Source organism: Epinephelus lanceolatus, chromosome 11, assembly GCF_041903045.1.
Source record: "Epinephelus lanceolatus isolate andai-2023 chromosome 11, ASM4190304v1, whole genome shotgun sequence".
In the NCBI taxonomy this organism is placed as follows: Eukaryota; Metazoa; Chordata; class Actinopteri; order Perciformes; family Serranidae; genus Epinephelus; species Epinephelus lanceolatus.
The window spans coordinates 24510798-24538090 of record NC_135744.1 but is presented as its reverse complement, the minus strand read 5'-3'; the positions used below and the strand labels follow the sequence as shown (position 1 = coordinate 24538090).

Genomic DNA, 27293 nt, shown 5'->3' with positions numbered 1-27293 from the left:
TGGATACATTGGATCCTCCACACCTTCAACATGGAGCCGTTGAAGAGGGGCACATGGTTGCTGTCCTTTGCCAGGTAGAAGTGATGTAACACATCTTCAGCCCTCTGCAGCAGAGCTCTGGGCTGTGGCACCTTTGTTCTACAGTGCTCTCTGATGTGGTGCTTGGTGGGATTAGCAGGAGAGAAAATCACCAAAGTTATTGATGTTAGACATGGTAAAAACGAGCGAATGTTGAATATGAAACCAACTTCACTCCGTCATATTAGCGCAAAAAAGATGTGATTTGGGCATCCCTAACTAATACAGTAGATGATACATCAGTTTTTCATTTAGCTAAATATCTGCTCCATCAACCCTCCAAATAAAAGTAGTAGAAACTTACTGTTTTCAAGCTGTTGGGCAACATCCCACAGCAGGTCTGCCAATGGTCTCCCGCTCGATGCCACTGCATGAACTCCATGAACTAGCTAGTAGCTTCTTCTTCTCAATGCTATCTGAGGAATCGTTTACTTCTGTCTGGTTAGCCCAGATAGCCAGTCAGGCTTTAGACTGATGTTAGGACCGCCCACCTTATTACCATACAGACACAGAAATGTATAAATAAATAAATGTGGAAATGTGGAAATACAGAAATAAATGAATAAATAAATGTAGACATAAATAAATAAATAAAAAATGTAGAAATGTAGAAATACATAAATAAATACGGATATAAATGTGGAAATGCAGAAATAAAAAATAAGTGAAGAAATAAATACATACGTAACTAAATAAATAAATAAATAAATAAATATAAAAATGTGGAAATAAATAAATGTAAATATTTTTATTCTTTTATTCATGTATTTAATTATTTATTTCCACATTTATTTATTTAATTACATATTTATTTATGTATTTCTACATTTATATATTTATTTATACTTATGTCATGTTTTGTCCTTGTAGAAATAAATAAATAAATGTAGGAATGTAGGAATACATAAATAAATACCGAAATAAATGTAGGAATTTAGAAATAAATGAATGAATAAATGTGGAAATAAATAAATTATAAATGTAGAAATATATAAATAAATACATAAATAAATACATGTAGAAATGCATAAAGAGATAAATGTGAATATATTTATTTATATTTTTATTCATGTATTTAATTATTTATTTCCACATTTACTTATTTAGGTATATATTTGTTTTTGCATTTATACATTTATTTATTTATGTATACTTGTGTCATTTTCTGTCCTCCATATTATGCTTACTTTCTGTCTGGGGATGAGATATATGTGTGGTTGGTTTTTCAGTACAGCTATGTGTGAATTACAAGCATCGTGAAGAAAACCCAAAGAACTCCCCGTCGGGGAATCGAACCCCGGTCTTCCGCGTGACAGGCGGAGATACTGTCCACTATACTAACGAGGAGAGATATGGACTGTTATGTGATGCCGGAAGCAGAAACGACTGGCTAGCTACTGGCTAATAATAAGGCGAGCTAATTGTCAATAAGTGTACGTGTTCCCAGCTACAGTTCAGAGCCGGTAAGCTGTCACTGGGAGAGAGAGAACATAAAACAACACTACTAAAGCAAATTAACTTAAACAGCTCATAAACAACTGAGAAGCACTAATGTGGTACTTGAAATGTTTAACCCCACTAACGTTTGATGATATTCCTTAAAAAAGTGGCACGTGAAATTCACTGGTGAAATGTGAGACATACCTGAAATATAGCAGCCCACTGTTCAAACCACCACACGCAGTGACACAAGTCTAACTTGAGGTCGCCTCTACCACGGTAGTGCCTGAGATCCTCCTGCAGTCCCACAAGACGTGCTCCTGAGCCCCAGGGTGCAGGACCTTGAAGGCAGCACAGCAGTCCCCTTCCTGAAATTTACAGAAATTCAGCAGAATAATATAGATAGATATGTAGATTAAATAGGCTGTGTTGTCGTTACTATGAGGAACACACATGTATTGCAGTTCAATACGTTTTTTCAACATTTGGCTCTTATGATAGTAAATGTTGCTGATCCCATTTTCCTGTTTGTCCCTGAATGCAGCAATATGGGTTTCCGTAGTGTAGTGGTTATCACGTTCGCCTCACACGCGAAAGGTCCCTGGTTCGAAACCGGGCGGAAACAACAAATGATTTTCATTACTCATATGTCACAACACATCAGATCACCAACCTAATCTTCATAAAACGTTAAGGTGTTTTCTGATGTTTCTTGATTCAACTTGGCCAACTGTCCAATGGTGATGATGTGGAGAACTGTAATTTCCGATGCGTCCCTAAACGCGGCCGTCATGGGTAGATTACGTGTGCTGCTGGCGGTTGGCACCATGCTGCAGCTCTGCTGAACCTCGTGAACAGTTGTGATCTCCAAAATGTAATGAGGAGATACTTCATCAACCTCATCAACCACAGATTACATTTGATGAATGCACTTCTTTTGAATCTCACTCCTTTGTTTTTAACAGTCCTCCTATACTGTGTGTTTACAGGCCTCCCAAACAGTGCTCCTCTTTCATCTCAGACTTTTCAGAAATGCTGTCAATCATCCACACTAACCACAACAGAGTTATTATTTTAGGTGATTTTAATCTGCAGATAGACAATCAATCAGACTCTTTTGCATTAGTAGTTTTAAATTTACTGAACTGTATGAATTTTATCCAGCTCCTGCTCCTACTGATGTTGCTGTTTATCTTCTCCACTGTGGCCTGGGGGGGGAGCCCTTCTCCAGTGGCTCCCTGTGGATTTGACAAAATCAATCAATCAATCAATTTTATTTATAAGCCCAATACCACAAATCACAATTTGCCTCACAGGGCTTTACAGCATACGACATCCCTCTGTCCTGTGGACACTCGCAGCGGATAAGGAAAAACTCAAAGAGATATGAAAAACACACACTCCCTGATAAACCACTGCATGGAGTGAAACAAGTGTAACCTATTTGTATTATTATATTATTTACTTTGTATTATATTTTGTTATAATTGAATATCACATGTATATTGTCAGTTTGATCTTTTTTTACTATTTTTTCTTGGTAGCTTTTGGTAAGCATTGGATAATTACCTAGTGAATGATTTGTATGTTTTCACCACTAATGCTACAAAGTTTAAGTACCAAATAATCATAAACAGCTCACTTGAGAGGAGCTACTTTGTTGTAAAACATACTAAGGAATTTTCATTTAGATCTATTAAGAATGTTTGTAGGTTAAAGTAGATTAAACAGGCTGTGTTGTCGTCACTATGAGGAACAAATATGTCTTGCGGTTCCATCTTTTTTTTTTTTTTCTTTTACTTTTCTTGGCCAAAAATGGCTCCCGTGATAATAAAAGTTGCCCAGTCTACTGTCTGTCCCTGAATGCAGCTTTAGCACACAGTTTCCGTAGTGTAGTGGTTATCACGTTTGCCTAACACGCGAAAGGTCCCCGGTTCAAAACCGGGCGGAAACAATGAATGATTTTCGTTATTCACACATTACAAACATGAAATCACTAAAATAAGCTTAATAAAACATTAAACCTCTTTCTGGCGTTTCGTAATTGAAGTTGGCTAACCGTCGTTTGGTGGTGGTGTAGAGAAATGTAATTTCCCAGGCGTCACTAAACGCGGCCTTCAGAGGTAGTTGACACAGAGATACTGGATGAAGCTTCATCCAATACGCCCCTCACTGACCATAGAGCCAATTAATAATCCATATAAATATCCAACTTAGTGCAACTAATACAATCCGTAGATCTTGCTACTGGAAATTAAACAATTCCCTGTTAAAGCATGAAAAGGTTAAGTCTGAAATTATCAATCTAATTACTCGTTTTTACAACAAGGCTAAAAGGGAAAAATCCTACAACACTAACTGGGAGCTATTTAAGTTTGAATTAGGAAAATTCTTAAGACAGTATGGAACATTTATTGCCAAAACTAAAAGAGCAGAAGAAGAGAAAGTCATAAATAAAATTTCTTCTTTTTATCAGAGACCCCCCGATGAAGTCTCAGAGGAGGATAAGCTACTTCTATTAGAACTCCAAAACAAATTAGACGAATTATATCGACAAAAAGCAGAGGGAGCCTTTGTAAGGTCTAGGAAGAGCTGGCTGGAGGAGGGGGAGCAAAATTCTGCCTACTTTTTCCGTCTTGAAAAATACCGATCCAAAGTTAATTCCATCCATAATTTAAATATTAATGGGGTCATTACTGATGACGATAAATTGATCTCAGATTTTTGCTCAAAATTCTATAGCAATTTATACAGCTCAAAATATAATGAAGAAGTTACTACTCAATTTTTAAACTCAGTAGCCTAAATAACGTGAGAAAGATTGATATGGCAGATAAAGATTATTGTGACACCCCTCTTACATTGGCAGAGGTTACTGATTCGATTGCTCTACTCAAAAACAATAAATCTCCCGGCACAGACGGTTTAACTGCAGAATTTTATAAAGCGTTCTCAGATCAGTTAGCCCGTTTCTTACTACAGGTTTTTATGGAGAGTATAGAGAATGATGCCCTTCCTCCTAGCCTCACTCAAGGTCTGGTCACATTGATCCCCAAACCTAGAAAAGACGTGCTTTTTATTGATAACTGGAGACCCATTTGTCTGCTAAATAATGATTATAAAATTATGGCATTAATATTTGCCAGGAGAATTAAAGTAACTCTTGACACAATTATAGACGAGACACAGTCAGGCTTTATGAGGAATAGGCACATCTCTAATAATATTAGACTAGTATTAGATATTCTTGACTACTCTGACCTGATATCTGATGATGGCTTCATCCTGTTCTTAGACTTCTATAAGGTCTTTGACACAATAGAACACCAATTTATCTTTCTCTCTTTAGAAAAATTTGGTTTTGGGGATTTTTTCTGCAAAGCAATTAAAACCTCATATATTAACAGCAATAACTCTATTAAACTGAAAAATGGAACTTCCCCTAGGTTTAATCTGAAACGGGGCATTCGTCAGGGATGCCCGATTTCACCTTATCTGTTTTTACTTTGTTCACTAATTCTCGCAACTCAAGTCGTTAACAGTGCTATACGAGGAATTTCTATTGCGGGTAGGGATATCATCATCAGTCAAGTTGCTGACGATACCACAATCTTTCTAAAAAATGCTAGTCAGATACCTGTCGCCATTCATGTAATTAACCACTTCTCAGAGGCCTCTGGTCTATGTCTAAATATAAATAAATGTGAACTGTTACCTTTAAAAGATTGTAATGTACAAACTATTTGCAACATTCCGATTAAGGAAGAAGTCACATACTTGGGTATTCTTATTTCTAAAGATCAGAAAGTGAGATGTTCATTAAATTTTTCTCCAATCATTAAAAAAACTCAAAACAAATTGAATCAGTGGCTGCAAAGGGACTTATCTCTAAAAGGCAGAGTGTTGCTTACCAAGGCTGAAGGAATATCTCGGCTTACATACGCAGCTCTCTCTTTACACCTGGACAGTAAAATTTGTAAAAATATTGATAGAATGCTTTTTAACTTCATCTGGAAAAATCGTACACATTATATAAAAAAAAAGTGTTATGAATAATTATGAATCTGGTGGGCTCAACTTTCTGGACTTTAATACACTAAACAATACTTTTAAGATAAATTGGGCTAAGCATTTTCTAAAAAACCCTGTCTCAATTTGGAATTTTATTCCCCACTATATATTCTCTCGCTTTGGTGGTCTGAGCTTTATTTTGAACTGTAATTACAATGTGGACAAACTCCCTGTAAAACTGTCCACTTTCCATAAGCAGGTCCTTTTAGCATGGTCTCTCATTTATAAGCACAATTTCTCACCTCACAGGTATCTAATTTGGAATAACAGAGATATTTTATATAAAAACAAGTCACTCTTTTTTAAGAGTTGGGTACAGAATCAGATTCTGCTGGTGGGCCAGCTAATCAACGGAGAGGGGCGACTTTTCTCTTATAGAGAGTTTCTATCAACATATAATATTCCAGTTACAGCACGAGAATTTGCAATTGTATTTGACGCCATTCCATCAGGGTCAGTAATGCATTTTAGAAATACTGGCAGATCTCCACCCACTTCTGTCTTCCTCCCCGCTGTGGCTGAATCACCTGTTGGAAAAATCTGTTTTTCTAAACTTCCTCGAAATAATAAGAATATTCGTGCCTTGTTTCAGAAAGAAATTGTATCTATTCCAAATGTCATGTTTTACTGGAACCGATTTGTAGACAGCATTGACTGGAAAAAAGTTTGGATGATTCCTCACAGATACCTTATAGTGAACAAGGTGAAAGAAGTGTCGTTCAGAATAATTCACAGATATTACCCTGCTAATCATTACATGGTTAAATTTAAAAGAGACATCAATACAAACTGTTTTTTTTGTGAAGACCACCCAGAAACTGTTTTGCACCTCTTTTGGTATTGTTTACACACAAGAACATTTTGGCAAAACTTCAGCAGATTTGTCATTGACCATATTTATAAAGACTTTACCTTATTGTGGGAGAATGTGGTATTTTGCTTTTATAGAAGTCAAAGTAAAGAAAATATGTACTTCATTATAAATTTATTAATTCTGTTGGCAAAGTTCCACATTCATAAATGTAAATTCACCAGTAAAAAACCTAATTTTATATATTTTCTCCATGAAGTTGTACATTATATTAATTTGATTTCTGGCTCCAACAACAGAAAGTCAGTTAAAACTGTCAACATATGGTCCTCTTTCTCCTTTTAAAAACTTATAGGCTTCCCCTGGCAAAGCTTCACTTGTGCTTATTTGTATTCTATATGTTCGTTCACTATTATATATATCTATCTTTGTAAGTCACATCTGAACTGTAAACCACTTTTTGCAATAAAGCTAAGCTTCATCCAATATCTCTGGTAAAGCTAACATAAAGACAGCACTGGTCATGACGACAGAAAAGATTGGTTTAAAAACAAATAGTTTTTTCCAGTACAACCATGTTTGAATTACAAGCATAGTGAAGAAAAGCATGTAAACTCCCCGTCGGGGGGGTGCTAGTGCGCATGCGGAAGATGTAGACGTGTTTAGCCAGTGCTCCTATATATGCTTCCCTAAGAGCTATAATGAGCTGAGGACTCAACATGCCGAAACCAAACATTCCCAGCAGATCCAAAATCGCAGATGGACAAGCTACCGGAACGAGAGCTAATGGTAATGCTAACAGTGGGTCTGCTGACGACTCTCCCATCCAGCCGGACGCACCTCCAGACAAGACTTAAGATATGTGCAAGGCATTGTGTAAAAAGATGTCTGAATCAGTCCTGCGCTGCATTAATGAACGTTTTGATGCTTTTGAGACTAAGTTTCATGCAATCGCAGCCTCGCAGGCTGAGCTACAAGCCCGTGTGGCTAGCCAGGAGCAGGCTGCTAACGACCTTGACACACACATGCTAACGCTTGAGGCTAAATGCTCTGAGCTGGCGAAGCATAACACTCAGCTTCACGCTAAAGTGCAAGACCTGGAGGCCCGCTCTTGGAGACATAATATCAAAATCGTGGGAATACAAGAGGGTGATGAAGAGGGTAAGCCCACTGAATTTGTTTCCAGACTAATCCCCAAACTGCTTGGTGTTGAACACTTCCCGTATCCAGTTAAGGTTGACCAACTATTTCTTCAAAGCGGCTGGATAGCTGCTCGCAGCACTGGGACCTCTCTGTGTACGTTGTTTACATACACCTGTCATTACAAAGACCCATTCAGACTGCTGCCATGTTCTCACAGCCTAAGGTGCTGATGCTGGTTAAATTTTCCTTGTTCTAACAACTTTGTTTTAGCGGTATTATACAGTTTTTTGACATTATGATGTCGCGGGGAGGGGAGATAGTGATAACATAGATAGTAATTGCTGTATTTGCCCAGCAGCTCCCTTTAAGATGAATGTAGGATGCTACGTGCCAGGTTCAGGTAGGCACAAGGCGGGGTGGGTGGGGGAATATGTTGTTTTTGTATGTGGCTCAGACATGTTTGTGTTATTTGTTTTTCTGTGTGATGTTTTTCAAATGCTGCCAGCCAATTCACAATGGTTAATATGCATTTGCTCAACTATGTCATCTTTTCCTTTACTCATGTATGCAGGGGTCCCAGGATAGAGTAACAGTAGGAGGCAAGGATGTCACAGTAGTTTCATGGAATGTCAAGGGGCTAGGTCATGTTGTTAAGAGGGACAAGGTTTTCCGACATCTTAAATCTTTATCTGCAGATGTGATATTCCTGCAAGAGACCCACATTAGAGCAACTGAGCAACGCAAATTGCGGTGCAGCTGGATATCCCAGATATGTCAGTCGTCGTTTACCTCTCGCGCTCGTGGTGTGGCTATCCTTTTCAAGAAAAATATTCCTTTTCAACTCACCTCCCTTAACACATATTCTAACGGCAGGTACATTATGGTCTCTGGGACTATTAATTCATTTCCTTTAACCTTCCTAAACATTTACGGTCCGACTGTAGATGATCCTAATTTTTTCAAAAAGGTTTTTGACTTGTTGCCAGATGCCACCAACTCTAATATGATAATTGGAGGTGATTTGAATTGTTACCTAGATCCTTATTGGGACAGAATGTCCTCGCATCCGCCTCCAAACATTACATCAGTGCAGGTCCTAAACAATTTGATTAAGTCCAGGAATGTAGTGGATATCTGGAGGATTCAGCATCCTACGGACAAGGACTACTCATTTTATTCACATGTCCACAAATCTTACAGCAGGATAGACTATTTCTTGGTTAACTCTCATCTAATCACTTCTGTCACTAACACTAAATACCACAATATACTAATTTCTGACCATAGTCCCCTGTCAACGTCTCTGAACCTCTCTCTTCCTAAACAGAGCTATTCCTGGCGCTTTAACCCTCTGTTGCTCTCCGACGATAAGTTTGTGGAAGCTATTACTACCAAACTAAAAAACTTCATAGAAGTCAATGACAACGGTGAGGTGCCGGATTCTATTCTTTGGGAAACATTAAAGGTTATTATCCGTGGGGATATAATTTCCTATGAATCTGCTGCTAAAAAAGAGAGGGAGAAGCATTTGTTAGAAATTGAGAATATTCTTCCTACCTATGAAGCTATATACCGAGCCTCGAAGTCCTCTGAAGACTACAATAAGATAGTTAAGCTTAAATATGAGTGTAACTGTATTCTAGGTGGCCAAATAAACAGCCTTCTTTTGAAACTGAGGCAAAAACATTTTGAACTGGGGGAAAACCCGTGGGGCTCCTGTTGCAACAGCTTAAGGGTGTGCAGGCCTCCAGGATGATCCACAGTATTAAATCTAAGACAGACACCCTGTTGACCGACCCCAAAGAGATAAATGATCGTTTTAGAGAGTTTTATAGTGAACTGTACTCTTCTAAATATAATGTCACCCACTTGACCTGATCAACTTCTTTGACTCTCTTGTAACACCTAAACTTAGTGATGCTGCCAGGGAAGACCTAGACTCGATTTTACACTGGAAGAAATAATCTCTGCCATTAAGTCCTTTCCATCAGGCAAAGCGTCCGGGCCTGACGGCTTCGGTTGCAAATTTTATAAGAAATTCTGTAACATTCTCGCTCCGCTTTTGCTTAGGATGATGGTGAGTTCTAAAAGAGACAAAACCTTGCCTAAAACACTTTATGAGGCTAATATCTCCCTCATTCTGAAGAAGGGCAGAGAGGAAACAGACCCGGCAGGCTACAGACCCATTGCACTTCAGAACTCTGACAGGAAGATAATAACCAAAATATTAGCTGGCCGACTAAATAGGCACTTGTCATCTATAATCCACGCCGACCAGACAGGGTTCATCCCTGGTAGATATTCTTTTTCCAATGTCAGATGCCTTCTTAATATTATGTATGTTGATCATGCCGAAGCCAGTGGAGCAGCAATTTTGTCTCTAGACGCACACAAGGCTTTTGACCAGGTCGAGTGGCCGTATATGTTAGAATCCCTGTACAGATTCGGGTTCGGTGACTCGTTTATATCTTGGGTGAGACTGATATACGCTAGCCCGATGTGTTCCATCTTAACCAACGGCAATAGGTCGGCCCCATTTCCTTTACGTCGCTCGGTTCAGCAGGGCTGTCCTCTCTCGCCTGCCCTCTTTGCTGGAGCCACTCGCCTTAAAAATAAGAGCCCATCCGGAGATTGTGGGTCTGGAAGTGGGGGGCACAGAAATGCTCATTAGTCTGTACGCAGACGACGTCATATTAGGTCTAAAAACACCAGAAAAATCTGTTCCCCTTTTGCTAGAACTGATTACCTCTTTCGGTAAGCTGTCTGGATACACAATTAACTGGACAAAAAGCAAATTTATGCCTCTTTCCAGCACTTACACGCCAGGCTTCTTAGAAGGTATCACTTTTAGATTGGTTAAAGATCACTTTACATATCTTGGCCTGACAATACCCAAGGAACCCAGACTCATATTTAAGTTAAATTTCTCTGAGTTCGTTGCTAAGCTTAAGCGAAATATAGAGGGTTGGAGGATCTTGCCTCTGTCTATGATTGGCCGTATCAACTCGATTAAAATGGTTTCCCTTCCCAGGTTTCTTTACCTTTGTCAGAATCTCCCTATTTTCCTCACGTCAGCTTTTTTTTAAAGAACTAGACTCCATAATTTTGCCATACGTTTGGAATTATAAGACTCACAGGATCTCAAAAGCCCATTTACAAAAGCCCAAGTCAGAGGGAGGGCTGGGTTTACCCATATTTAGACATTATTACTGGGCTGCTAACGTCAGGACATTGATGTTCTGGCAGCAGGAATCTCCAGGCAGTTTGGCCCCTGGGGCCCCCTCCTGGCTGAATATGGAGGCCAACTCTGTAGTCAAATCCTCCTTGTCAGCCTTGTTCTGTAAAATAGAGAAACCTGACATTTTAAGGAGTCAAAGTTTTGTTATTAAAAACTCTATTAGAATTCTGAACCAGGTCAGAAAAGCCTTGAGTTTGCCAGCGACCTCTGTACATACACCCATCTGCTTCAACCATTCCTTTATACCTTCGAGATCAGACAGAGTTTTCCATGCCTAGAGGGAGAGGGGTCTTACCTCTATCAAGCATTTGTATGTGGGTGGACGTTTTGCTTCTTTTGAGGAATTGCGGGTGAAATTTGAGTTACCCCACTTATACCATTTTCGTTACCTGCAAATCAGAGATTATGTTCGATCCAAAATCCCTAATTTCAAAACTCTTTCTAAGGAGCATGTGTTTTTGATATCTTGAAGAAGCCCCCTGACTCCAGACATCTCATTTCCAGTTTTGTGCATTTGTTTGATGATTGTAATAGGGCTGCCAGAGATGGGATGAGGGAGGCCTGGAAAGGGGAGCTAGGCATTGAGCTGTCTGAGGCTGCATGGGAGAGGTGTTTAACTATGATACAATCCTGCTCGGCTAACAGCAGACATCAGCTGATCCAATTCAAGGTTGTTCATCGTCTTCACTACTCTAAACTCAGGCTGCACAAGATTGCTCCTTCTGTCTCACCGCTGTGCGACAGATGTCAAGTGTCTGAGGGCACACTGTCTCATGCTTTCTGGTTCTGCCCCTCGCTGACTGGAGTCTGGGACAAAATATTTGACTGGCTTTCCAAGGCTTATAAAAGATCTTTTCAACCGGAGGCTGAACTCGCCATCTTTGGCTGCTCACAGACTACAGCAGGCCTACCGACAGCAATGCGGCAGTCTCTGATGCTGGGGATGATTGTTGCAAAAAGACTCATTTTGATGGAGTGGAAGTTGACATCTCCCCCCTCCTTTCAGAGGTGGCTTGCTGATATGACTTCAGTCATACGAATGGAAAGACTCTGGTTCACAAGGACTAATTCAGTTGGAAAGTTTTTGACTATTTGGGGCCCCTTCATTGCCCACTTGGATGAGGTCAGGGCGGATAACTGGTAGCTTTATTGTCTATCTATTTATTTATGTACTCTAATCTTTTAACTAATGTCACAGATGTTCCCCTTTAATTTCATTTTACATATCTGAGCCGGGGTGTTATTGTTGTTGTTATGTCTGTTTTTCTTGAAAAACTGCACAAAAGAAAAATATATACTTATACTTATGTCATTTTCTGTCCTCCATATTATGCTTACTTTCTGTCTGGGGACGAGATATATGTGTGGTTGGTTTTTCAGTACAACTATATGTGAATTACAAGCATCGTGAAGAAAACCTAAAGAACTCCCCGTCGGGGAATCGAACCCCGGTCTTCCGCGTGACAGGCGGAGATACTGTCCACTATACTAACGAGGAAGTTACAATGAAAGTCACGTGATGCCGGAAACAGAAACTACCAGCTGGCTCCTAGCTAACAACAGGGTGGGCTAATTGTTAATAACTGAGCCTGTTCCCAACTATGGTTCAGAGCCAGTAAGCTGTCATTGGGAGAAAGGGAACATAAAACAACACTTAAACTCCATGTTCTGTGTTTACTGACAGACTGAGAAGATGTCACAGTGATTTTCTGACCAAAAATGGCTGTTATTAGTGCTGCACGATTTGATAAAAATGTGCGATTGCGATTACAATATAATTTAATTAGTCTTCTTGCTTGATTCAGTGTTTCCCCTATATTATATCAGGGGCCACTGACCTGACCTGACCTGACATAGTTACTGTTATGGACAGTGTGTAAATTACCATTAACAGACACAACGCAGTCAGACACGCTGCAGAACTGTACACACAGCGGAGCGAGCCTGTGTTGTGTTCAAGCGTTGTCACGTAAATGACAAATTCCAGCACGCCATAGCACAACACAGCAGCATGCCAAGTGGGCCGAAACCGAGCAAAATTGCTCAATTTTTCATTTGTTATCATATAGTTTCTCTCCATCAGACAGCCCGTTCTGACGGGAGAGCTGTTAACGGCTTTAGTTTCCACTCTATGAGCTTGTTAAAGCCACCAGACTCCACTGACCAAACACTAATTTTAGCACAGTGAATACAGGAGCTGCTGGTCTGATCAGTTGTTTTTGTTCTTATACTTGTTTTTGTCTTTCTTGCATCTTGAATCTTGAATCCAACCATAGTGAGAAAAGTATGTAAACTCCCCGTCGGGGAATCGAACCCCGGTCTTCCGCGTGACAGGCGGAGATACTGTCCACTATACTAACGAGGAAGGGTGTGAAAAATCACGTGATGCCGGCACTTCAGGGACAAACTGCAAACTGGGATCAGCAGTCTTACCTATCGCAAGAGCCATTTTGGCTTGTATGAAACCGCAACAGCTATTTGTTCCTCATAGATACGGCACCACAGCCCATTTAATCTACCTATATAAAAAAACAAATACTCTGGTTACAAGTAAGAGTAAGTGCTATATATCATAGGCAACTGCTTGTTTCTTGAAGACGTTTCTCCTCTCATCCAAGAGGCTTCTTCAGTTCTTATTGGTGAAACAAAACAACTCCACAAACGGATGGCACAGCACAGGTCAAGACTCAGCTGTCCGTCTACATCTACAGGAGAAGAGACACTCCTGAGAGGACAGCAATGTGCACATCTTGGCCAGAGAAGAAAGATGGTTTGAAAGAGGCGTGAGAGAAGCCATCTGCGTCAAACCGGAAAAACATCATTAAACAGAGGAGGTGGCCTACACCACTAATCACCCACCAACAATGCAGTCTTGTGATCCCTCCCCAGACGACTTCACACCCACTCAGACCTGTCCCGTCTAACCCTGTTAACACACATGATGGCCAGGTGACCTCAACGACTCTGAAACTAAGAGCTCACATGTGACCTCACCGTCTCTGTAACGGTTCACACCCACATAAGGTTTAAAGACTGTGACTCCGTACCAATCAGTTCGTGGAGAAGCTTCTTGGATAGTGTATTCATACTTATACACAGAAATGATACCGAAAACAATGTTTCCGCCCGGTTTCGAACCGGGGACCTTTCGCGTGTGAGGCGAACGTGATAACCACTACACTACGGAAACACTATGCCGTTGTGGCGTTCACGGACAATATGAAAAATGATTTTTTTTAGAATGTCGTAAGGAGTACGTTTTCTCTTGATATAATACAGCCTCTCTCAGGTTAACATCTGCATGTGAACATCTCATTTCTGTCTCAGTTTTAGCAGTTGGCTTTTGCAAAGGTAGTCTAACGGAACTTTGCACTGCCGATGGTCAGCAAGTCAGCATCAATGAAAGCTCGCTGTTGAAGTTTTAAAACCCACTTCCACTCTCTGGTTATTTGGTTTAACGTGACGGACCTTCTGCGGAAACGCGGAAACGAGGTGGAGGTGAGTATGGAGAGGATGTAGACGGTGGTTTGTTCAATTAAGTAATTCGTTGCAAAAAGCTAAATGTGTTTCCGCCCGGTTTCGAACCGGGGACCTTTCGCGTGTTAGGCGAACGTGATAACCACTACACTACGGAAACTCCGTATGCATGCTGCTTTCAGGGACATACAGGAAGATTCATTTATGGGTAGAGTTACATGTAGTGATTAATTCAGAATGATTAATCGTTAATGGACCTATCATGCTGGTTTTCAATGCAGCTGTTTGTGGTCTGTGCCCATAATGTCGTTTCTTCATGTAATTATTGCACTAGAATAAAAAGAATTATTGCATTAGAATCAATGCAATAATTGTGCAATAATTGCACAAGTACACATGTGAATATTGGATGTTACTATTGTACTAAAATAAATTAAATATTGCATTAGAATAAATGTGATTATTACAGCAGTATGAATATTTTTTGCACAAGTACACATGTGATTATAGTATGAATGTAACTATTGTCCTGAAATAAATTTAATTGCACTAGAATAAATGTAATTATTACACTGGTATGAGTGTAATTATTGTAATTAAAATAAAAGTACGTAAAATTTGTACTACTATGAATGTAATAGTCGCACTGGAATAAATATAATTTAAGTGGAGTAAACAGTGCAGTTTTTCTCGTAGAGAAACAGGATTAATGCTCAGGACCTGATCGCCGCCGAAGCAGAAGGTGGCGGTGTTGCAGCGAATACGCTGGATGACAACCGCCGTTAAAACTCCAACGAAGAAGAATCGGCAGTAGCAGGAGAAGGCGACGACGAAGAAGAATGACGAGCATGCTAAACGGAAAATAGAAGGAGACGAAGTACTGCTCGGTGAACGTTAAATTAACGCCGTTACCTCAAAATATTACCATTGAACTTAGCTGCATTGCATTGGCTAAAGTATGACAGAGCCTCAGTCAGCGCTGTTACTCAGGAGACAGCTTGCAGGTAATTAAACCACCTTGGTGTTAGCAGACGCTGCCTACCTTCAGTAACGATAACGTTACCGTTAGCTGTGATTCAATCGATTGTGGTGGCGCTAACAGTTTTCTTGAACCTTCCACACAAACGTTTCTGTCCCATGGTAAAGGAACAGCGTTGAGGTTATAACAGTGGATTAAGATGATTGAAACGCCTTCAGCATGTTGAGTGTCGCATAATGATTTCAGTTCAAAGCCGCTGTCAGAAGTCCTAACCGACTTTCTAGCGTCGGGCAGGCTAACAGCAGTTAGGCTAACGTTAGCCTCTAGCTGACTCGATGTGTTTACATGTATTACCACCGACATAACAAGCGGTGTTTTGCATTTTTTGACATTTTGTTTACTAGTTATGCCATCAACATGATATTAGTTGCTGTATCCATGCATAAATCCACGTAACATTCCTCTAGTTGACCCAGTTTCCTTTGCTAACTAACGTTAATATCGAATTGTTAACGGCCAACTCGCTAACGTTAGATCTGTATGCTAAAGTTAGCTGCTGTCACTGTTGTTAGCGTCACTGCAAAAAGCTAACAAGCTAATGTTAATCTCGCATTAGCTGTTTTGAAAGAGGCAGTCCTGAGTTATTTATTTATTTATTTTTTGGCTGTTCTTATGTAAACATTATTCCAAAAGTAGTTGAGTCAGATTATGGTCAGTATGTTTTAATTTTAAAAAAAATCATTTCAGGGACATTTTTGAGATCATTTGTAGGTTTCCAGATTATCTCCTCATAGTGATGGACTATTGACCTGAACCTGAATATTTTCGAGTGGGAGTTGGTTGACATTAGGTGAATAACTTTATGTCAGATATCTTAAGTTTAAAAATCCTGTTTTTTATAGCTGGGGCTGTTAAATGGACAAATATATGTCCTTTGTTGCAGACATATATATCATAATTAAATCTAAAGTTTAAAAAGGCATTGAAGTTAAGTCTGTAACCAACGTGCTGGTACTTATGAGACAGGGGTGTCCAGACTATTTTGAATAGGGGCCAGATTATATAATGTGAAAAGACCTGGGGGTCAACTCTTTCTCACATTATATAGGTTATAGAAAACAAATACAAACAATACAAATGACCCAAATGCAACTGTTAAATCTTGATGTGAACAAGTACTCAAGTATTCTTTGCTTTGGGAATGTCTGCTACCTAGCACGAAATATGTTCCTTTAGGTAACCATATGTTTGCTTTATTGCCAGCTGTCTATAAAAACACAATAGTTCCACCTGTGTAGTTCCTACTGCAAGTCGACAAACTGTATGACTGTCTGGCCATTGTGAGGTGAATGATAAAAATGCAAAGCAATCATGCTTGATTGACCAGTATTGTGTTAATTGTATAGTATATTTTGAAGGACAAGCCAAAGGCCATTTAAATCTCAGTTGGCCCCCAGGCCAGGCTTTGACATACTTGTAAGATATCAAATTCATAGTGTGAGACTTCACTTTTTTCTGGAACATGGCAGTAAATGAACATGCAAAAATGTAGAGTACCAATTAGTTTGCCAGCTGACTGTGAAATGATCCATGTCTAGTTAAGACACTCAGAATGTTTAACAAATGTTTTCCATTTGAGGCCAGGAAGAAAATTGTGTAAAAGCTCATTTATATCTGTATTAGACATTGGTGATGTGATTTAGAGGAGAAAAAATGCACATGTTGCTTGCTATTTAACTCCAAGGCATTGATACAGGATGGAGATTGGAATCCTCAGTCAGAGACCCATAAGTTGACTAAGACTTCTTCAAGTCCAACAGTCATTTTTTGTTTGTTATTCTTCTCAATCTGGATCTACATCAAATGCACATAGAAATAGAGAAATATTTGGAGGATTCCTAAATGCAGTTATTGTACTGTTGCACAAAACTTTAAATTGAATCAGATTCATGACCACTGAGCTAAGGCCACACAAGTTGCTGAATTCTCCCCATTCAGCAGGTACATTTTAAGTTGATATGTGCATCTATAGTTGATTACAATGGCTCACTATGTTCAAGGGAGTATCACACAATTAATAACTTTTTTGGGGTCATCTAAATATGTTGCATACAAAACCTGATGTGTCTTAATCTGTGTAGGCAGATATGGTGACAGTCTATATCGGCACGTGTTGGTAAAATTTCTTTATTCCCTAGAATGAATTTATGTGTGAAGGTAGGAGTTGCAAAGTGCAGTAAATATTTTGAAAATTAATGTGTGAATCAGAGAGTGAGTATGGGATGCCTTTTAACTATTGCACATGATTCACACTGGACACAGAAGCGCCGTAAAGCACGCGGCCAGCTTCCTTTCAGTGCCCATGTTAACCAACTAGGCAGTTCACACTAGGTGGCGCCATGGCAGCTTGTGATCTGCAGCGATAGTTTTGGGCCTTGGACGAGCCGCGAGCAAATCTGGATAGGTCTGATAATCTATTATGAACAGTATAAAGGATATATATATAATATACATGATCTGTTTCTGATAAATTAAACAGTATGAGTCCTATGCTTACTTATTCCACAGATTTGTCAGTTTGTGTCTAACAAAGAGACGAGCAGATACACACAAGCAGACGTGTGATTAAAAAAGAGCAAAGGAGCAGAATCGCTTGCTGCCTGGCACAGAGAAATGTGTGCTCGTGTAACAATTGGCATATTGGGGCGTTTCCACGTCCAGATCAAACATGATGGTGTGTGTGTTTGGCAACATGGCGCTGATTCAACCCCCAAGCAAGGCCTCCTGAAGGCATGGATTGTGTTGTGTGCTCAGCAGTCTTAAGAATAAAACATCAGTCTAGTAAACATACTTTTGGTATGATGATATGTGTCAATGGTGATTTGACTTTGTTTTTTGATATTTCTGTATTTATATCTAGAGATGAACAAAAACCCAGTGGAAGGATTCTCAGCAGGCCTGATTGAGGATAATGATCTCTACAGATGGGAAGTCCTCATCATCGGCCCTCCAGACACACTGTAGTAAGTCTACCACTGTCTAACACATGGGATGTATTCGGAGAGGTGTGTTCTTATGTTGTGTCTAAAAAAAACTCTCCTTGCATTTATTGCTTTAGATGTTCTGAAACAAAATTCAGCTGCTGTATTTATTTTTATTCTCTTTGATCTGTTTTATTCACAGTGAAGGTGGTGTGTTTAAAGCTCATCTGACATTTCCCAAAGACTACCCACTCAGGCCACCTAAAATGAAATTTATCACAGATATTTGGCACCCTAATGGTAAGTACAGGTGCAGCACACTGTGTATAATATTTGTTTTTTGTAGTAAGACGTTTTAGGAGGAGGTGGAGTTTCTCTCTCAAAGATGTAAGCATATCCTAGAGTCCCATATTTGAAATGTTGAGGAGTTTCCTTTTTGTGGTGTGTGGAAATATCAAAGAATGTTTACAGAAATTCATTAAATATAAGTTCAACATAAAGCTCAATCCTGCAGTGACTGCAGTAGTTCATAGTCTTAAGCTGCCTTTTTTAAATTAACATTCAGAAGAATACTTTTTCACAACACGCTCAGTGAGAACAGGGGACGGAAGCTTACAAACTTAAAAAAAAAGGGAAATAAACAAGAAAGGTATAAAAAGTGATGCAGAAATAAGTAAGGGGACAATGCAAAGGGAAAACAGTATGGAAACAGTAAGTGAATAAATAAATACATTTAAAAAATAAATTAAAATGGAAAAAATAATTTTAAAAAATAAAAGAGAAAAATAAATAGAAAAGTAAATAAATAGGTAAATTATTACAAAGGTAAATAAAGAGGCAAATTCAAACTAATACCAAAGCTATCTCACATTTTATCAATTAATTAAAGACTACTATTATTTTTAAAATTGTTTTTGGTTAATATAATGGCTTGTTAATTAATTTATTTATTGAGTCATTAATTTGTTTTTATTTTGGTATTGACCGTCCTCCATAAATAAGAGTCCACTGTGCAGTTATAACAGGCTAATAAATAAGGTTTTAATTTTTAAGTACAATTGCAATTGATGTCCAAAAAATAAACTGAAATGCACCATGGTCACTTTGTAAAAACACTGAGGAACATAGGATTTGATATATTTAATCACTATTCCTCATAACATGTTAAATGCATTCAAACATTTTTAATATAGTATAAACAATGCTATGAAAAAGTTTTTTAAAGTTAATTCACATGTTGAATTCAAATTAAAAAGAAAAAACATCAAATTAAATCAGGATTGAAGCATTGAAGGTTGTACGAATAGTGAAAGCATTTTCTGCCTCATAAATTGTATTCTACATGTTTTTGTTTTTTCTTTCAGTTGACAAGAATGGAGACGTATGTATTTCTATTTTGCACGAGCCCGGAGAGGACAAGTATGGCTATGAGAAACCAGAGGAGCGTTGGCTGCCTATCCACACAGTGGAAACCATCATGATTAGTGTTATCTCTATGCTGGCAGACCCAAATGGTGATTCACCAGCCAATGTGGATGCTGCAGTAAGTTTACATGTTTTTTTTAAAAAAAAGTAGATTAAAAATGGTATCTGAGTAAAATGAATGTGCTTTTATTTTCTAAACAAGATATCTAGTGGTCATCTCAGACCACAACAGTCTATGAAATGCAAGAATTACCTGATTAATGTTTTAGACAGCATTAAAAAGTACATGACTGACAAAATCTATGACCAATACATGAATTTATTATTAATTATAATTTTGTACACGTATAGATAATATGACCAACTGAAAAGAGAGACATGCAGTATATTACAAAGATATGAAAATTAATTGTCTTTATCTTATTTCCCCTCTGCAGAAAGAGTGGAGGGAGGACAGACACGGTGCATTCAAGAGGAAAGTTGCACGTTGTGTACGAAAAAGCCAAGAGACTGCGTTTGAGTGATATTTAGCAAGGATCTAGCTTCATGTTTTCAGGGCAAGTATCCTTCACTTTAACCCTTTTAATATCTTTGAATCACAACTAATTTCAGTTGTTCACAAATACCTGCATGTAACAAAATGTAATCTGTACTGAGTTGCCAGTTTATTAGGTACAGGTTTGAACTAACTGGAACATTTCAACTAAAACTGCATAACATACTAATCTTTGATATTTGATTTTTTTCTTTCATTAGTAATAGGGGTGTAACGGTACACAAAAATCACGGTTCGGTACGTACAGGGCTCGACAGTGCCAGCGTTTCACATTTCACATTTTGCATTTGCGACTAAAAATAGATGTGTGCAAACTGTGAAAAATATTTAGGGGCACGTGCGCATAAAAAAATCAGCCAAAGCAGCCTATATTTTTGTCAATAAAAAAATATGGTAATCTAACCGCAAATGTTGGAGGAACTCCAGCCGCCTTCCCTCTTCCCTCTTCCCCGTGTGACACGGTTATGGGCGGTTTTCCAAGCCACTGTCGGCACAATGCGCTCTTGCACCGTGGTAGCACATACACAATGAATGGGTTCGTCGGTGGAGGTCTGCGCTTTGCGAGCTCTGTGTGAAAAGGGCTTAAGTCCCACTGTCGGCAGCGTGGAAATAAGTCAAAGTGTGGAGGAGATGGACCGGGTTAGGCGGCGGATCTCCGGGGAAGCCTGCTCCGTTCTCCCCGTAGTTCAAATAATTTCAATTCTGAGCGCAGCGCTCGGGCGGAAAATCAGAGCGGTGCGCGACGCCCTCTCCATAGACAAACAATGGGACAGCCAGCGCAAAGCGGTTTTACAGCTGATCATGTGTAGAGGCCTTTAGGGACCGTTCGCCATGGTACCGCTGCTGGGCAGGGTGGAAATAAAGCCCTTTTCACACAGAGCGCGCAAAGCGCAGACCTCCACTGACGAACCCATTCATAGTGTATGTGCTACCTTGGCGCAAGTGCGCACCGCTCTGCCGACGAGCTGAGCGGCGCGCGAGAGGGCGCATGTCGCGGCGTCTGTGCGCTGTGACGACACCTCGGCGTCGCGCATCCAATAGCAGAGAAGAGCCTGAAGTAGACCCGGAAGTGGTCACCATGGAGCTGTAGCTCCTGAACAAGCCTGTACTCCCCCAAATCCTGTCCTCTGCGCCCTACCCCTCGGTGGGCGCCGTGAAAGCTCTGTGTGAAAAAGGCTTAAGTCCTGCAGAGTTTCAGAGGACCTGGAGAATGTTTTAGGATAGTAATAACATTATATAAGATAATCATATTTCAAAGATAATGTATATAAGATAATAACATTAAAGACAAAATTAAATTGCAATACTTTTTCAAAACTTGATGATTTTACCTTTCTTTACATTTTGTATACAAATTCATTAAATAATTTTGCTTGTAAATGTGTATTTGCATCACGTTTATTACGGAAAACACATTATTTGATCAATTTACACTGTGCTCCTAAAGTTCTTTGTGCACTCCTTACTTTTTCAACTTAGGAGCACATGTGCTCCTTGGGAAAAAAGTTAAAGTCAAGCCCTGGGTACGTACCTCGGTACACAAGTCACGGTTCGGTTTTTTTCGGTACAGTAATGAAAAAAATAGACAACTATTAAATATCTTTTACTTATTGGTAACCTTATTAAAACGTACCACCACAGCAGTTAACTCTTTTTACACAATTTTTGAATGAAACAAATATATATAAAATCCTGCTTTTTCACATTGTTTGAATGAAAATAGAAATATGAAAGTGAAAAATAAAATCCTGCTGTTTTTTTAACACATTTTTTGAATGAAAAATATAAATATAAATTTCTGCTTAAACAGTTTTACTCAATTAAAATAAAAAAGTATAGTGCAGCTGGTCAGCTTTAAAGCCTGCTCAGATTCAGTTTTACTAGGAACTTACTTAGCTTTCCCACTTTGTTAAAGTGCAGTAAACAAAACATGCTTATATCTAAAGTGCAGCTTAAACAATTTTACTCAACTCCAATGGCGTTGGTTATTTCTTTAGCGCGATGGTCAGGGAAATGCTCTTTCTTTTAAAACGACATACATACCCGACCGCTGTTCTGCAGTGTCAGCACACTGCTTTTGTCTTGTCAACTTGTTTATTTCCATCTTCGTATTTTACCCTGAAACCAAAGTGTTCCCAAACGGAGGACTTAAGGTTTGCGGGTGGGTCTTCAGGTTCGTCAGGCTCACTTGCCATGTTGTCAAAATGCGAGAATGCGCTGCACAAAGTGAAAGTGGAGATTTACGGTTGGACTCGGTCCGTCACTCAAATATGTCCGTCGGGGAACTAGATATTTTAAATGGTTCGGCTTGCAAAAACGGAATTAAAATAAAACAAAATAAAATAAAATAATATCCTGCGCCCAATAATTCGGTACAGGGTCGTGCCGAACCGAAAGTCGCGTACTGAACGGTTCGACACAAATACATGTACCGTTACGGCCCTAATTAGTAAGAGTAAGTTAGGTGATAATTCACTTGATTGGAGCATAAGTAGGGAAAATGAAAAATGACTGATATAAATAAATAAATACAGGATTAAATGTATGAAAAATTCAGAAATAAATATGGTAAAAAAGGTGCAAATAAATGCTGAAATAAATACAGATAAAAATAAATGTTGTACGAAATTGTAGAAATAAAATAAATATGCGTTTATGTCTTTTATTATTAGATTTCAATCAGTCATGCATTTATTTCTATTTTATTTTTTATTTATACATATTTATTTATCCCCATGCCTATTTATTTTTTTTATTTTTACATTTGTTTATTTATATTTTTATTTATGTATTTATTTTATAAATTTTGTTTACATTTATTTATTAATTTCTATGTTAATTCAGACATTTATTTATTTCCTTATTTATTTATACTTTTATTTATTTCTGTATTAATTTATGTATCCCTAAATTCATTTATTTATTTATACATATATTTATTAATTGACATTTAAGCCATTTTGTCCGTTTAGATGAAATGGTTTGTATCAGTTGAAATAATCGTCTTACACCTTTTCATCTGACTCATTGTGCAACTCAACGAGTGTCAAGCTGTCTAGACTACAACTAACAATGAGCTGCCTATAGACTTAACATCCTAACTTTGACTAGCACACACATCTACTTGGTGTAACATACTGCTGATCTTTTTATCATTCAATATTTGTTTCTCATGTTGACTTTATAACTTGCTGCTTCCTAACACATCTCTTTTTTGTTGTTTCTTGTGTGCTTCTCTCCCCACAGGTCTCCAATTGAAAAATCAACATGGCACTGTTTCCTGCACTCTTCCACCCTGTCGCCAGGCTTGTCCTCCTTAATTTTGGCAGGAACAGACTGGCTACTATAGGCTGCAATAGAACATAACAGTGACTACCAAGGCTGACAGAAAACCGCCAAGCAAGTGCCAACTCCAAAAAAACAACAAAAAAACAACAACAACCCAGAAGATGATAAAACATTTTTCAAGTCTATGAACTGCTTCAACATTCAGGAAGATATTGTAAAGACATGTATATAGCACAGACTAAACCGGATAATATATAAGCTCCCTCTCCATCCATCAAAACACTTAGACCAAATGAATAGCTCTGGCTCAGATAGTTTTATTTTTGTTCATTTTCCCTCTCTCAGCTCCAGCATGCATTAGTTCTCTTTAGAGTGTTTGAGTCTTAAATAGAAAGAGAATTGTGACACTGTTGGACAAATACACCTGCGGAGAGCTCGATTGATTCAAGCAGGAGATGAGTGACGTGACTGGTGAAGGGAACGCCGCCATATTAGAATACACGACATCATGTACCCGAATGATTTGGTTTTTCTTTAGCCATCGAGAGTCTTACCATCCTTCTCAGTTCACTTCATTTTCTTGCATGCTAAATTTTCTTTATCTTTTTTCAAAAGTGCCTCCTAATAAAATGCTTGGCCACTTCACCCTGCATTGAACAAGTGTTAAAAAATGTTGGGAAAAAAAAGATGGAGAAATTGTGTACCACTTACATATGACTTTATTTAAAAGCCAGTACACAGGGAATCTGTATAATGGTAACAATTTGGTGTAGCAATAACTCCCCCTAGTATGAAGTGTTAATTTTTGATATCCTGATACAATTTGAGGTCTTCTTCTCCAGTATTCTGTTCTTTTAGCAGCCTCTCTTTTCCTCGTCTGTGTTGTCCTCGGTAGGAATTGTTATGCATGCTTTGTTGTAATTTTTTTTTTTTTGTTGGTTTGTTGTTTTTTTTTTGTTGAATGTTTCTGGGGTTTTGTTTGCGAATGTTTGAGTGTTTGTGTGTACAGTATGTGTGCCCCTTTTGTTTTGTCCCCCCCCCCGATCCACAATCTCACGATTATTCTGCTCACTGAACTATTGCAGTTTTGCCTAATGTACAAAGACAAAATACTGATGTATATTTTTCATGTTATGAAACCTGTCACCTGTAGTGAGTTCTTCTAAAATATGACTTTTTTTCAATAATTAATTGTGTATTTAATTCAGGTGCATTTTTTTGGACACAGCATTAATTACATATTGCTCATGACACAGAACAGAAACCTTTACACAAAGTGTTTTCATTGGAAAAATGTTAATTTATAGATTGCCTAATCATTTTTTACCTGGTTTATTTTTCAGTATTTCAAACAAATGATGACAAACATAGAAAAAAAGATCAACAGTCATAAGAAACTTTCTCAAAGTAATGACTTAGTATCCCAAAATAATGAGAAACATTGTCCACATTTGCACAAGTCTGGTTTTTTAGCTAGTGCAAACAACTTTGTGATGATAAGCCCAGGACAAAATATTGTGTTTCTCATGTTTAAGTCATTAATTTTTGCCAGTAGGGATATCAACAGTTGATCGGTTAACTGTCAGGAATATTTTTGACTGGTTACACATGTTGGTTCATTTTGCTACTTTTCAGTTTACTGCACTGGGCACCACCCGGGTCTGGTGGGAGCTAACATAAGCTAGCGTCGCCATTCATTCAGCAGTTACTACTTGTAATGCTGTCCCAACCCAACAGAGTCACCATGAAAACTGTACCCACCCTCCAATCTCCCCTCACGCAGCAATTGAGAGCACATTGCCTGGGTTTTGAGCAGGAAACCCCCTTCAGCATTTGTAACTACTTACAGCTCTGTTAGTGCCGTCAGCAGCGTCAGTGCAGCTAAAGGTGCTAACATTGGTAACAGTGCTGAAGGGGGTTTGTAGCTAAAAATGAAGCTGCTTGCTCCCTGTGGAGACCTGGGAGGAGACGAGGGTGGCCACAGTATGTTAACACAGCTAGCTGTCTGTCAACAAAAGCAACAAAAATTTAAAAAGCAAGACATTTAAACTACAAAACACTAAAATGTCACCCTTTCTAAACAAACAGTGCTTTGAAATGTGGTGCTAAAGCTCACCGAGTCAATGGTGCATCTAACTTAAAGAAAAGGTCTCTTGTACTTAACATCATTTTGCGTGTGTGTGTTTTTAATGACATTGGTCGAAATGGGTTTCCATACAAATCATGGAGCCAAATATTTAGATTATCAGAGCTACTGTAACGTTACGGCAGATTAACTTTGTGCAAAATACGTTTTTAGTGGAGTTCACAGATGCCTATAGGTGTGTAATTGGTGTCCAGTCTCCGCAAGCACATCACTGTCAACTACTGAAGGAAAGTTTTAGAGTTTGAATGATCACAAACTGAATACCATATTTTCTTTTTTGTTTTCATTCACGGTCTACTACATTTATTATTGTAGCATTATGGATACAGGGACTTGAATCCACTATGTGCTTTAACTGTGGACGTATGCCGGACACATTAGTATGGCTTTTAAATAGAGCGTTGAAAGACTAACGTGGATGTTAGCATCACCCTGGTTCCCTCGTCAAAAAGCCAGTGGGATTTACTACTCTGGGTTATTGCAGAAAGTCAGATCTGTGGCAAACAAAAGTTTATGATACATAATGTGTTATGTTCAGTGAGATAATCTTCACAAATAAACACCACTTTTATGATTTTTGAAGCCTAAATTCAATTCACTTGTTGGCAACCACCTTTTTAAGTCACCTAAAGGCTTCAAAATTCACCAATGGAGTATTAATTGATGTATTTTATGTCATTGCACAAAATGTGAGTCTCTTAAGCTTGTGTTAACCACAGATCTTCTTTCAGGTATCTAACCAAAAACCCATTTAGAAAACCCATTGACTTCAAGACGAGGAGTGCTAAAAAATGCTATGTCATTTCAGCATTTTAGGACTCATTCCTGCGCCACTCTATTAGACGTTTGGCTACTTTAGGTATATTTTGATAACGATACTTTGTACAGTGCTTCTAATTAAAGCGATAGCTTGGACTTTTTAAGTGGGGTTGCATGGGGTATTTATTGATAGTCAGTAGGTGTCGGTCAGCATGCCCCAGGTTTGGAAAAGCAGGCTGGAGTCTGACATAGAAGCTCAGCAATGAACTGCTTTGGAGGGGTTAGCGACAAAACATGCTGACCCTTCCACAGCAGTACATTGCCTCACTTCCATGTCAGACTACAGCTTTCTTCTCCAAAACTTAGGGCATGCGAACTGACTTCTGCTGTATGTAATATACTGTCTATGGATAACTAGCCTATAAAACCCCACTATCCCACTAAGTAAAAATTCTTCTAACAGAGTATGTACACCGATCAGCCAAAACATTTAAAGCACTGACAGGTGAAATTAATAACTTTGATCATCTTGTTACAATGCAGTGTTCTGCTGGGAAAGCTTGGGTACTGGCATATATGTGGATGCTACTCCCAGATGGCAGTGGCCCCCCAGCAGGACAATGCCCCATGCCACACCGCAAAAACTGCTCAGGAATGGCCCAAGGATCTTCACAAAGAGCCCAAGGCATTGACCTGGCCTCCTAATTCCCCACTTCCCAATTTGACCAAGCATCTGTGGGACATACCAATACCCCAGACATACCGCCCATCCATGGTGGGGCCTCAGTCTGGGGATGCCCGGTTGTGTCTGGCACCAGGGCCTTCACAGCAGATCTTTTGAGTCCTGTTGGTTGCAAGATGAGGTACCAGCATGTCCCAAGGATGCCCGATTGGATTTGGA

General features: G+C 38.9%; 1 protein-coding gene and 7 non-coding genes across 8 annotated transcripts; 3 read left to right on the top strand and 5 right to left on the bottom strand.

Annotated features, from left to right (window-relative positions):
• Positions 1-1353: 1353 nt before the first annotated feature.
• Positions 1354-1425, bottom strand: trnad-guc (transfer RNA aspartic acid (anticodon GUC)). Its single transcript has one exon. It is a non-coding gene; the product is annotated as a tRNA-Asp (tRNA).
• Positions 1426-2070: 645 nt separating this feature from the next.
• Positions 2071-2143, top strand: trnav-cac (transfer RNA valine (anticodon CAC)). Its single transcript has one exon. It is a non-coding gene; the product is annotated as a tRNA-Val (tRNA).
• A 1256-nt stretch (positions 2144-3399) lies between these two features.
• On the top strand, positions 3400-3472 carry trnav-aac (transfer RNA valine (anticodon AAC)). Its single transcript has one exon. It is a non-coding gene; the product is annotated as a tRNA-Val (tRNA).
• An 8735-nt stretch (positions 3473-12207) lies between these two features.
• On the bottom strand, positions 12208-12279 carry trnad-guc (transfer RNA aspartic acid (anticodon GUC)). Its single transcript has one exon. It is a non-coding gene; the product is annotated as a tRNA-Asp (tRNA).
• Positions 12280-13074: 795 nt separating this feature from the next.
• trnad-guc (transfer RNA aspartic acid (anticodon GUC)) lies at positions 13075-13146 on the bottom strand. Its single transcript has one exon. It is a non-coding gene; the product is annotated as a tRNA-Asp (tRNA).
• A 752-nt stretch (positions 13147-13898) lies between these two features.
• Positions 13899-13971, bottom strand: trnav-cac (transfer RNA valine (anticodon CAC)). The gene has a single exon. It is a non-coding gene; the product is annotated as a tRNA-Val (tRNA).
• Positions 13972-14345: 374 nt separating this feature from the next.
• Positions 14346-14418, bottom strand: trnav-aac (transfer RNA valine (anticodon AAC)). Its single transcript has one exon. It is a non-coding gene; the product is annotated as a tRNA-Val (tRNA).
• Positions 14419-15068: 650 nt separating this feature from the next.
• ube2g1a (ubiquitin-conjugating enzyme E2G 1a (UBC7 homolog, yeast)) lies at positions 15069-24132 on the top strand. The gene is made up of 6 exons (XM_033634948.2): positions 15069-15262; positions 18158-18260; positions 18421-18518; positions 19583-19761; positions 20081-20200; positions 23446-24132. Exons 1-5 carry the CDS (start codon positions 15217-15219, stop codon positions 20165-20167), a joined length of 513 nt encoding a protein of 170 aa, XP_033490839.1. The 5' UTR covers positions 15069-15216; the 3' UTR covers positions 20168-20200; positions 23446-24132.
• Positions 24133-27293: the final 3161 nt, after the last annotated feature.